We start from the raw sequence: 13,460 nt of genomic DNA, 5'->3' as shown, positions 1-13,460 counted from the left end.
TAACTCCATTTTTCATTCATATATCAGTTTACGCAAATCAAATTATTTTGTTACATACACTTTATTCACTATACAAATATAGATAACTACTCTTGTGGTAAAACGGTTTTCTTCAAAAGAATTTGAATGGCCACACCAAAATGTGTCGGCACATTTATACAACCTATAATATCATTTTCTACCTATAATATTTAATAAAAGTATCGACATTTATATTTTTCCTTGAATATCACTTTCTACCTGCAATCGGTCCCAAATGCATCTTTACTCCAAAACCCCAAATAACACATAAAAACCCTATCGCGATTACTGTAATAATAAAAAATTAGGGTTTCGACAACATACTTTTCGATTCGACTGTAGCAACAAACAAACAAACTTCGCTTTAGAAACGCCTTCTGAAATGCAGCAACAATTACGCTTCGATTTCAAAAACTCGTCCGTTCTATCTATTTTCAGAGGATATTTAGCTATGACCTTTATATTTTCATCAAATATGTTATTTATATTTAATCGATACAAATACAAAAGTGTCGATACTTTTATGTCAGGTGTCGATACTTTCGAAAGGATAATTACATATTTCTTTGAAAGTGTCGATAATTTATTACACGTACTTACGAAAGTATCAACACTTTCAATATATCCGGTATCATTTTACCGGTTTTATCATTTTGATACCAGTTTTATCATATTTTTGCATGTTATATCGTTGTGGATCGATATATTTTTTAAAGTATCGACACATTATAGGCGCTAAAACTGCTTCTCTTTTAAATTCACAAAGTGTCGATCCTTATATAAAGTATCGACACTTTCAATATATCCGGTAACGTTTTACGGGTTTTATCATTTTGATACCGGTTTTATCATATTTTTACCTGGTATATCGTTTTGGACCGATACATTTTTTTAAAAGTATCGACACTTTATAGGATTTAAAACTTTAACGACACTTTAAATGTATCCGGTAGCGCTTTACCGGTTTTATCATTTCAATACCGGTTTTGTCATAGTTTTACCTGTTATATCGTTTTGGATCGACACATTTTTAATTTGGATCGACACGAACCGACAAGTTAAGTTTGCCGGTTGCACAATTTTTTAATATTTCTTCATGACTTAGACCTACTACATTATTATTAGTCAACATTTCCGGTAACGCTAAACCGAATTTATTAAATATCTTTTAATGTATCCGGTAACGCCGTATATTAACCCGCCTTTCCTGAGATAATCCCTTTTTTATCTGTTGATTTCATTCGTGGTCCATTTTTTGCCGTTTTAAGTTGCCATGGAAACTGATTTCTCTTCTGCGTAGGGAAGATAATGGTTGAAAGTGTCAACAACGAGTCAAAATCTTATGATATTCGGATTCGGATTTAAGAGTGATGACATCTGTAGGAATAGTTTTGAAACACATATACCTTCGAGGGATCGTTATCCTATATCGGAATATGTTTCGGATATGAATACTTTGTAATTGAGATGCACATAATTTGATGTTAGTATACTATCTTATTAAATTTTAAGAGTCTGATTTATAAAATTTTAAATGAGCATAGAAAAATATATAAAATGAGAATTTTAAAACTTTTAGAAGGACGATCATCGTTGATAATGTATTGTTGATTTGGTAGGGTTCTTCTGCAACTGCGTTCTTCCAGTGACTTTAAGTGCAACCAAGGTGAAGCATCACAGAATCGAAGACAAATCCTGTGAAGGAGAAAAGAAGAAATTGACGAACGATTCCAACAGATTCACGTTATCTTCAACCTCATCTTCGAGCTCATCGCCTTCGACCACTGAATCTCAGACTCGGGGTAGACTTCACCATTCATTCTTGCTCCATCATCTTGATTACTTTTATTTTCTTTTGAAAGCAAAGCCAAGGCTTTCTTTCTTTTTGGGTTGCAATATTTTTGTTATTATTCTAACATTGGGAATATTTGGAGGCTTGAAATCTGTACATTTGTAAGTTATCAATTCTTTCTAATGGCTTCTTTATGTTTTTTTTTGGGTACATTATTTGCTCATTTCTTTAAACATACATTCTTTGTTTTTAATCTTTGCGGATGGAGGAGATTTTATTAATGCAATTTATTACAAAATTCTGAAAGGTTAAAAAAGAGCCTAGAAAGCATGGCAATTGCCAAATAACAATTAGAACTTAGGGTCCCACATATATATATTTGTCTTAACCTCTAGCGTTCAGATCACATTTAACCATTTCCAGTATAAGACCACATTTAAAATGTCAAATTATTATGTTGTTTCTTTAAGATAATTAATAATAATACCGCCCAACACACCCAAAAACTACCACTTACTTTTTTAACAACTGCACACTCGAGTAATTGATGAATGTGATACTTTTACGTCAGCTTATACAACATTGTTATCAACTATTTTACTTCAACACCACCTTCCACGAAAAGCCGATACCAAAAGTATCGCTAGGAATTACAAGAAAGAATTACAGATGTTAAAATTATAGTTTTTCTGGACGTTCATCGTTTAAAGAGTAACTATGGGAACTAACTTGATTAGACCTGGGTTAGGACCTACTTTTGTCGTAGTTTGTCCTGAAAGAAAAAACATCTTTACAAGACCACTCAAATCCTCCAGAAGAAACGTCCCCTGTCTTTTCAATTGAACATCAAGCAGTCATCAGAAGCAAATGAATGGCGGACATTCCAGCACAATGATACCATCAAATTAACTCTTAACGTGAATGGGATATAAGCAGACATGGGCACAACACAAGGAAAAACATCCAACTTATGCCATTATGTATGCACCCGGTTAACTCCAAATCATATGCTCCCAAAAGGGTTACCTAAAGTTTGATTGTCCAAGACAACTTTCAAGTCCTTTTCACTGCATGATATACAACCATCAAGCATAAAGCTTATCAAGGCATAACCATGCAAGGCGGAGCTGTTTCTATCAGACATGTTTCATGCAAAAAAAAAAAAAAAAAAAAGAATAGCAGAGCGGATTGACACTAGAAAGGTAAATTTTATGAAATTCACACTATGCTTACCGAAATTGATGTCCAACAGATTGTTCGCCAGTGCCCTTAGGAAACTTAAAATGCTGGTTGCTGATGACAGTCCGATGTAGGTACATAGACGATGAGGTTGATCTTCACAGGGAAGTATGAAAGAAATATTACCAATTTCATTTATGCTGTATCTGATGAATCAATTTTGTTCATAATATAACATCATAATACAATATTTTTAAATATCAAGACAAATACAATTCGATACATTGAGATTATCCTCTGCATATATGTAACACCGAGAAACTAACTTTGGAAGGTATGTTTTGAGGAAGACCTTCACGTTTTGAAGATAAGCTGGATAAACATTGTGCTACAACTTGAACATTCCTGACAACAGATTATTCACAATACATTGTTATTACATAATGCAAGCCTAGGCAAACTTTCAAGTCGATTTGTCTTCTCCCAGAAACAAAGAAGAAGAAAAAATTCACGAAAGGCTCTAGAAAAACAGATCAAAGAGAGGAGGCTTAAACTTTAAAAAGAACCTGTATTTATACCGAATGAAGTTTATAGCTGAGAATCAAGTGGACCAAAGCTAATAGATTTTAGCTCTGCTTCACCTGCATCCATTCTACGAAGTTGTCCAGGATCAACGGCCAAGCGAGGTCCGGATTATAATTACCAAGGTTCGGGAAAGTTATCTGCTAATATATCAGAGAAGGGAAAATGCAAGCACTTGCTCAATTATTAACATGAGGAGGATCTCAGACAAGACATATGGCTCTGATAACAGGGTTACTAAGACAAATAACGGTGCAAGGATGCAATCATGCAAGTAGCAGTTGAAGATTATATTAAAGCTACAACATTTATTTCTAGTTCTCTATCCTATCTGATGATAAATAATAGGGGGGGGGGGGGGGGAAGTAAATGTGTCCATACATTGAACTGCGAAGATCAATGATTTCCAACTATTTGTACTGTCCCGTTTTTCTTTTTGTTCAAAATAATCCCAATTCTTATGCTAAAGAGAGTTAATATCTGTATTGTTGATCCATATTTGCGAGAAAAAGAAGATGAAAGAAAACAAAAAGATAAAAGAGACCAATAAAATCTCATGAGAAAGGATTCAATTATAACCACAATCTGCAGGAAGTGATGGCATCCCTTCCGTCTTCTCTATTATTTTACAAATATGCTAGGGTGATCCTGCTACACACTACCAATCACTATTGTCTTTGTATAACTAGTAAGAACGTCATCCAAGACACTAGTATAATTGTACAAGTTATCCCAAAATCCCTTTTTAATTAAAGTGATTTCTGCGTGAGCATGACATATGAAATTAACAGAAATATTTGCTGACCCTATTTTATATCGTGGAACATCTAAACTTAGGGAACACATTAGAAAATTCCATGACAAGCATTAAGTTTGATGTACCTCATTGCAGAATCGAAAAAAGCCCATCCATTGATCCAAGTTTATGACCTTATAATCGCTCTGAATCTACATTAAAACACAATCATGGTATGAGCCTCATTTATTTTTTGGACAGAAGGGCAACTTTGTTCTGTAAACTAGTCTATAAAGTCATTAGATTCATTTCTGCAACTTTAGAGCTAATAAATTAAACATTTAAATCAGATTAATCCTATTTTATAAACAAACTTTTGTAGAGTCCATCAATTTAACAGACATTTTAACACGTGCAGACACACACACATACACAATCCTAAAAGATAAAACTGAAATGAACTCGTCCCCACAATAACTTATGAAGTTGTGTCTGTATAAACAGAAACATAAAAGGGATGAAGTATAAACAACTCCAATCTATGAGGTCAAATGCAATAATTGTCATAACCCACCTTCAAATACTCAATAAAATAGTCAACCTGTGCACGGAATTGGGATCCTAAAACAAGATCCAGCAATTGACATATGCTTTCTATATCAATACTCTTTTGTTTCTCCTCTGCAACCGTGAATTCGAGAAGGAGGAGATCAATCAGGAAAATGGGACAGTGTAAAGACATCCAAGATACATGCCACAATATTATCATAATACCTGTCAGGCAATAGCAGAATGAATAGGAATAGAAATCCTCAAAGTTTGATGGTCTCCTGACCTATTTATAATATAAAAAGAGAACATCGTCACTTTTGCAGACATTTCCACCATAATTATCTTACACAAGTAAATCAACCGCAGGTATCAGGCAGTTCAGAATTTTCTACCTCTTTTTCTAGCTCTGGTAGGGCCTTCCTTAACTTACTTACAGTATCAGCCCTCAGTGCTTTTAGTCCTCTTCTCCATTCCTCCTATAAATATAAGGTTCAAACGCCATTTTCATCATAACATAAAAAAATATAGAGAGAACTTGGGATTTAAGGAATCATTATATTGCTAGTTATAAGGTACAATGTATCAGTCAACCTATATCCAAGCTGTTATGACACTCCTAATGAGGATCATAACAATATGAAGAAGAAACTCCTATCAACAGAGATTTTTTCAATAAAAACTAAAAAGTATTTTCGCAGCTCGTGGAAATCATGATCAAATCACAGATATTGGAAATTGATCAAAATGAGTACAATCAAGACCCAAAAATGGCAATTAACAAAACCATAGATGACAACAGAAATCCAGGCATCGATGTACAGCCTACATGAATAGTCAACCTAAAAAAGGAGACTGGAAACTGATTTTTCTATACGACCATGCCATGTTAAAGAAGAAAAATAATCAGAGGGCATAGAAACATATAGCAATTTCATTCAACCAAATTATAATAGATCACATTAACAGTTAAATTATAAAAGTAAATGGAGAAGGTAAACAAAAATTCTTACCAGGGTAAAGTATCCTTGTTTTTCAGCTTTCATTTTCCTGACACATGCACAATTCAACAGAAAAGCTTAGGATAAAAGCTATAAATGAGTTATTGGACGTGTTTATATGACAGTTACCAAGCAAGCATCAAGATCCTAACATCTGTGTGATCAACTTCCATGTTGGAACATAGAGTTTCGATTCCTTCTGGGCTGTTCAAATAGTTTATCATAACATTAGAATGCAGTTCAAAATAGTCAAGCAGCACTCATTTCCATGATGATGATACTAATTTTTAATGCACAACACTAACAAATTATAAAAACTGTAATTGAACATGCAGCTATCAGCATCCTTATTTCAGCTTTGCATCGAGAATTCACAGTATTAAGTATTTCTAGAACAAAGTTAAATATAATTTTGTGCATGACCCCTGAACTAATTCGATTGTCATTTGGACACTTCTATTCTATGCAGTCATGCCTCTTCAATTCCTAGAGTACCCACATCCAACATATCTGACATACTCAAGTACGTTCCAGCCTTCTAAGAGAAAACTTAGAAAAAATGAACCCAAATCTTGTCGAAAATAAACATATATCCGGCACTTACTACTGAGTCCAAGCAACATGGGGAGTTAACTAGTGCAAAAGACCAGTTAGCTTGACTTGTTAGCTATTGGATTTAATCCATCATCAAATCATTCCATAGGTAGATATAAGCAGATTACCCTTTAAAATTCTCTAAGCAGAAAACTTGGGCTGTGTACCACATAGAAAAATTTAATCTCAACTTCATTACAGCTTCCCAGTTCGAAAATAAATCCTATAATCACAGCTCAAATGAAAGAAAATCTGTTATGCTCCAAAGCTTACTTGGTTATTGTGAAACTATCTTTTTTCAATTGTCACTATTGAAAATGCCAAGAATTTAAACCTTTCAGAAAAATAATTTTGAAATTTGAACTTACTATCATATATATTGAAAATCAAAGAAGAAATCTAACAAACATATATACTGTTGCTTGTATACACATAAACTCCATTCAAGCAGTCAACCAGCATATCAGTCATCCGATCTAAAAGATTTGAACTTCATAGCACATTGGCATTTTGTCATAATGAGCTCACATATCAGATTGTGACTAGAATCCCTAACATCTATACGAAAGAGAAGGGAGCAAGACAGGATATGTAGGTTGGATGACACCGCCTGAAAAGTACACAATTTTAAACTTAAAAATTATTTAAAAAGGGTTGGGTGTAACATATTAGTAGTTATCGAAAATCCATATAACAATATAATTCTCCAAAATAACAAAGGTGCCAGAAGACCTGAACAAAACTAGGAGAAGAGAATTATTCTTATTGTTCTATCTTCCAAGAATCAATAGTGTACAATTTATAGGAAAGTAGACAACAAAGAATATGAAATAATTCCTAAGAATCTGGAACTAAGATTTAGAGAATATATAGTCTAAGTTAACTCCTAGAATTAAGGAATAATTTTATTCCTTAACATATATAATTCCAACACTCCCCCTCAAGCTGACGTGTCGATGTTAATCAAACCCAGCTTGCCACTAAGTTCTTCAAACTGGATTTTATTGAGACTTAACAAGTCTACAACTTGTTGTTTCGTGGGTAAGTAGGTTATGCACACCTCTCCCGAGTCGACTTTTTCTTTGATAAAATGTCGATCTATCTCCACGTGTTTGGTACGATCGTGATGGACTGGATTATGTGCTATACTGGTCGTTGCCTAGTTGTCACAGTACATCTTCATGGGCCTGTCATATGGTACTTGAAGGAGTTCCCTCATTAATCTTTGTATCTAAATTCCCTCGCATATACCATGCGACGAAGCTCGATACTCAGCCTCAGCACTACTACGAGCAACGACAGAATGCTTTTTACTTCTCCATGTCACCCCATACATAGCTACAGTAACCACTCATAGAGTGTCTGCCTCTCACTGAACCAGCCCAATCTGCATCAATATAAACCTCCACATATCTACTTTCTGTTTTCTTAAAGTGTAGACCTTTCCCCGGTGTTCCCTTCAAGTACCTTAGCACTCGGATGACACTTACCACGAAAGCGATATCGGGTCATGTGTGAGATAGATATATGAGTTTTCCCACAAGTTGTTGATATCTCCCTCGGTTTACTTCATCTCCATCCTCATTAATGCCTAACTTCAAATTGAACTCCATTGTGGTCTCGACAGGTTTGCAGCCCAACATGACAGTTTCAGTTAGTAAATCAAGGACATATTTTCGTTGAAAAATTGAAATATTTGTTTGTGTCCACATTACTTCCATTCCAAGAAAGTATTTGAGGTTTCCCAAGTCCTTAAGCTCAAATTATGTGCTAAGGAATTTCTTCAGTTCACTAATTTCACTAGGATCATTCCCCGTAAGTATGATATCGTCAACATAAACGATAAAAATTGCACATTTACCAGTTCCCAAGTGATTGTGAAACAAAGTATGATCAGCTTGTCCTTGAATGTATTTTCTGTTGGCCCTGACTTTAGCAAATCGACTGAACCATGTCCTTGGGGACTGTTTCAACCCTTATAAAGACTTCCTTAATTTGCACACTCGACCCTTCTCTTCTTCAAACCCCAGAGGAAAATCCATATATACTTCCTCGTTCAATTCGCCATTGAGAGAGGCATTCTTACATCTAGTTGAACCAATGGCCAATCTCGATTGACAGCAAGGGAAAGAAGTATTAATACCGTATTAAGTTTTGCAACTTGTGCGAATGTCTCGTCATAATCAAGACCATATGTTTGGGTGATGCCCTTGGCAACAAGCCTAGCCTTGTGCCGATCTATGTTGCCATCAAATTTGAATTTTGTAGTAAAAATCCATTTGTAGCCTACTGTTTTTTTCTTCCTTCAGGCAGATCTGAAATTTCCCATGTTCCTTGCTTTTGAGAGCCTTCATTTCTTCTAAGACAGCTTGTCTCCATTCGGCTGATTCAAGAGCTTCTTCCACACTTCTTGGGGTGTCTACATGATCAATATTAGTCACAAAAGTCTTATACGCCTTAGATAAATTCTCATAAGATACAAACCGAGAAATAGGGTGTTGGGTATATGTCCTTGTGCCCTTACGAACTGCAATAGAGAGATCGAGAGATGCTTCGGGCATGGAACAATCATCGGGTTTGGATGAGATTGGCATTGTTGCTGTGTCAACTTCAGAAGAATGTTTGCGCCGAGAATAAACAAGGAGTTCAGGAGCTTGTTGTTGCTGTTGTTCGGTAGTCAGTACAGTGTTTTGAGGCTGTTGTATTTTTGTGGGAAGGGAAGCAATATCACTGTATCAGGGATCATAATAATATCATGGTTATTAGGATTTGGTGTGATCGGGATAGTTGGAATAGGATCAGGAGGTATGATGAGCAGAGTATTGAGATTCTCATCTTCATTGAGAGTCTCCCCTGAAGATGAGTTGTTGAACAATAAGGTCCAGATTCAAAAAAATGTGACATTGCGAGAGACAAACATGCGATGCAAGGAAGGAGAATAGCACTTGTACCATTTTTGTGTAGATGAATATCCTATGAAAACACATATGTGAGCCCGAGGATCTAATTTAGATTGGTTGGGTTGGTGACAATGAACAAAGGCCTTGCACCCAAAGATTTTTGCTGGCAATATGGGAACACAAAATAGTGGAAAGGCTTTTTGTAGGGTATTGAGAGGGGCTTGGAAGTTGAGGACCTTGGAAGACATTCAGTTTATTAGGTAGCAAGCAGTGAGTACCACCTCACCCCAAAAATATTTTAGGACATTCATTGTGAACATTAGGGCTCGAGAAATGGCTAGTAGGTGTCGATTTTTCCTTTTGGAAATTCCATTTTGTTGTGGTGTATACAAAGGGCAAGAGCTTTGATGTATAATTCCTTGATCGGAAAGGTATGGGCTTAAGACAAAGTTGAAGTATTCTCTTTCATTATTGGTGTGGAGCGTGTGTATAGTTGAGTTAAATTGGGTACGAATCATGGAATGGAAACTCTGAAATATTTTTGGTGTTTCGAATTTTTTAATCTAGTATGGTCATCAATGAAGGTAATGAACCATCTAGCTCCCGTAACATTTTAAACTCGACTATCCCCCACAAAGGTCACTGTGAATTAAAGAGAAAGGTTGGGATTGGATATATGATTTTAAGGGGTATGGCACACGTGTATGTTTAGATGTTTGACAAGTTTCACATTTGAAGGAATTGACATTTTTATTCCGAAATAATTGAGGAAACAATTGTTTCAAATACGGGAAGTTTGGGTGCCCCAACCTACAGTGCCATAACATTATGATATCCTTATTCGAAGCAGAAAGTGTTGTTCCTACTTGCAAGTCTCCTTGTTTATCCACTTCATTGTGATTATCCCATATGTAGAGTCCATTGTCTACCTTGGCAATGCCAATCATCCTCCCCGATTTCTGTTTCTGTAGAACACAACCAAGAGCAATTCAACAAGGACATTCTTATCCTCCGTGAGTTTACTAATTGAAAGTAAGTTACAGGATAAATTAGGGACATGTAGAACTTTATGCGAAAAATTCTCAGTGGGATTACAGTCCCAATTCCAGCAATTGGAGAGTAAGAGCCATCTGCTATTCGGATATGTGATTGGTTGTGACAGAGGGCATATGTGTGAAACAGGGACAAATTACCCGTCATATGATCGGAGGCACCCGAATCTAAAATCCAGTAGGACTGATACAGGATTCAAAGGTAGTATTAAGAGCAGTACCTTGAACGGCCAATGATCCATGTGCGGTTACTTGAGTGATATTATGAGACACACGCGAAGTCTCATATTCAAAAGAGGTTTTTGTATTGTCTTCCATGAGAGAAAGACAAGACAAGATGGATTTAAAAAAAAAAAGATGAGCAGAATCAAGTAAGACCTAAAGCTATGATGTGATGAACAAAACTAAGAGAAGAGAATTATTCTTATTGTTCTATCTTCCAAGAATCAATAGTGTATAATTTATAGGAAAGTAGACAGCAAAGAATATGAAATAATTCCTAAAATTTTGGAACTAAGATTTAGAGAATATCAAGTCTAAGTTAACTCCTAGATTTAAGGAATAATTTTATTCCTTAATAGTCTAAGTTAACTCCTAGATTTAAGGAATAACTTTATTCCTTAATATACAGAATTCAACAAGAAATGTAAATACCAAACTTACAAATTCACTTACTGAATTGCATATTCCACTAAGCACTTACTCAATCATACCAGAAGACCTACTGGCATAAAAATAAAATAGGTTGTCAATCCGTTCCATCTCTTTTGAAGATGCCTTACTTGAAGCTGAGAAATATAAAACGAAGTGTCAAGTACGAAACCTTAGACAGCTTAATCAATAAATTTGAAAAACAAATAACTTTAAAGCATTCTAAACACATGGTCTACAGTGAAGTCTCAAGTTTTGGTAAATAACATGTTAATAGAGGCCAAATTGAACCATAGTATTGTCATGATTGGCGTACTGGATTGGAATGCATGGTCTAGCATATTAGATTCGGAACTTAAAAGTTCATATATTTTTTAAACAATGAAGCACACATTAACCCAAATGAATACACTTCCATTTTTTTTATAATCCCATTTGAATTACAACTTCCACGTGTTTCAGGACAAGTTCAGATTTCATATCAGTATGCCTTTAATCCTAATCAGAGTAGAAAGCAAAATTGGTAACTGATTCTTTCCTATCCTACAATGGACTACTATTACTATCCCCAGGTCCTTAAAAAAGAAATCTGCTAGACATACATAAAATCTTGATAGAATAATCTTCTTAACTTATTTGATTGCTTTTCAACAAATTATTATTTCTTGTGTTTCTCCAAGCATATTTATCATTATTCTCACTTGCTCAGGTTTCCATTTTCAACAATCAAATATACTCAATCTTTTAATTGCTTTAACCTTGGTGAGAAGCCCTGTCTTGCTAATTGGTGTACCATACATGCAACATATATTGATAACAAGATATAATTTCTTCTCAGTTATGGCCAAGGATTTTGCTTCAATTTTCAACTTCTCTTACTGAACCCAAACATGATTTCAAGATTTAAATGCCTTAAGAAGATTGCATTCAAGTTATAATCTACCCTCAGGCCTCAAGGATTTTGCTTTAAGTTTCAACTTTTCTTAATTAGAATTTTTTTTCACGCTATTAAGATTTAACTATCCTAAGAAGACCGAATCAAGCTATGATCTACCCTTGAGGATTTTGCTTCAATTTTCAAATTTTAAAACAAACCAGATTTTCGAACATATATTTAAGATTTAACTACCTCAAGAAGACTGCATTAAGCATAATTTACCCTTAAGATTCACATGTATTCTCCTGAGATTCAATTGTGTTTGTCTTCCCTATTGGATCTAAATTCTAAAGACTTATTCTTCTTTTTCTTCCTATTTTCCTACTTTTAAATCATTCCTTAGGGGAACTAATTTCAAAATTAAACCCCAATCCATTTGCTAAGCTTAACTTTGCTAGATAGCTCATTATTATCCACAAAATCTACTAGAATTACACCCACAAATGCAGTAAGTTACTTTGTTTCTTTCTTCTACAAATACACGATCTTAAATGATGCAAAAATTGAATTGATTTGTATAAATCAACCAGAAAAATGAAAAAGGTAAACAAATTTAACAATCTCACAATCAAATTTTGAAACAACGAAGGAAAAAGAAAGAGAAAAAAATCAAAAGACAAATCCAGCACCATCAAAAATTGGAATTAAAGAAAGAAGAAAAAGGGAAGTACCGGATCGAAAGAGATCGGATGGAGAACAATAAATCGGGTTGGTTGAATTGGTTTGACCCGTTTCTTTGGATGCACATGCAAAGCGACGCATCATAAACGCAAACGAGTCCAGAGTAAACCAAAGCTTCGTCTCCCAGCAATAAATCAAAGCTTTTCATTTCATTTTAAGGATTCCAAGGTCCTCTGTTCAACGAAACGAGATGTTAAATTGACTTTCCTTTCTTGTCTTCTATATGAACTAACCAATGGTCACCTAATTTTTAAAATGCTTGTGCTTTTTTTGCTACATTCAAATTATTTATTTAAATAATTATAATATAATTTATTTAAATGTAAAAAAAGTATTTTAACACTAAATACTTTTAATTACATTTTATGTGATGAATTACATTATAAAACATTTAATTTAACATTGTTTTATATACTATCAAAAACATTATTTTTCATAAAACATATTTTTTAACAAATTCTAAATTTAATTTTATAGGGATAACTCTAAAAGAATGAATGATAATTTTTCTAATGAGTGCAGAAACTATGAACTAAAAAAATGAGTGAAAACAAAAATAAACAACTTGATCAATCGGTGAAATTTACTTACTCAAAATACATACATTTGTAATTTCATTAAACTAAATCACTTTTATAGTCAACTAATTATGCCACTTGAACTAACTACAATTAGTACTTATAAATAAAAAAATTATATGTATATTTGTAACTTAATAAATGAACTTATCAAGTGATTTTAGTGGTAAAAACAGGGGCGTGGCTGAGGGTGTGCAAGGTGGGCGA

At 34.3% G+C, this 13,460-nt stretch overlaps 2 protein-coding genes across 3 annotated transcripts in view; one reads left to right on the top strand and one right to left on the bottom strand.

The window, feature by feature from the left end:
* LOC120149038 (deSI-like protein At4g17486) overlaps window positions 1–1,978 on the top strand; it is a 30,676-nt gene extending 28,698 nt beyond the window's left edge. Inside the window, exon 3 of the mRNA XM_039161964.1 lies at window positions 1,641–1,978. Within this exon, the coding sequence (XP_039017895.1) occupies window positions 1,641–1,978 (338 nt within the window). The remainder of the gene's footprint in view (window positions 1–1,640) is intronic.
* A 1,185-nt stretch (window positions 1,979–3,163) lies between these two features.
* Window positions 3,164–12,823, bottom strand: LOC120148925 (DCN1-like protein 4). 2 transcript variants are annotated; one of them, XR_005518411.1, is made up of 10 exons: window positions 12,666–12,823; window positions 11,110–11,194; window positions 5,990–6,064; window positions 5,873–5,909; window positions 5,255–5,338; window positions 5,085–5,145; window positions 4,885–4,991; window positions 4,457–4,522; window positions 3,559–3,714; window positions 3,164–3,397 (listed from the first exon to the last, which is right to left on the bottom strand). XR_005518411.1 is itself a non-coding variant. In XM_039161881.1 (10 exons), exons 1-9 carry the CDS (start codon window positions 12,757–12,759, stop codon window positions 3,619–3,621), a joined length of 705 nt encoding a protein of 234 aa, XP_039017812.1. In that variant the 5' UTR covers window positions 12,760–12,823; the 3' UTR covers window positions 3,164–3,397; window positions 3,571–3,618. The 2 variants fall into 2 exon arrangements, 1 of the variants encoding a protein (XP_039017812.1); XM_039161881.1 differs by having other exon boundaries at window positions 3,571–3,714.
* Window positions 12,824–13,460: the final 637 nt, after the last annotated feature.

Source organism: Hibiscus syriacus, unplaced genomic scaffold (assembly GCF_006381635.1).
Source record: "Hibiscus syriacus cultivar Baekdansim isolate YM2019G1 unplaced genomic scaffold, ASM638163v2 tig00110988_pilon, whole genome shotgun sequence".
Lineage (NCBI taxonomy): Eukaryota > Viridiplantae > Streptophyta > Magnoliopsida > Malvales > Malvaceae > Hibiscus > Hibiscus syriacus.
The sequence above is the reverse complement of the archived record's forward strand: the minus strand, read 5'-3'. Positions and strand labels throughout refer to the sequence as shown.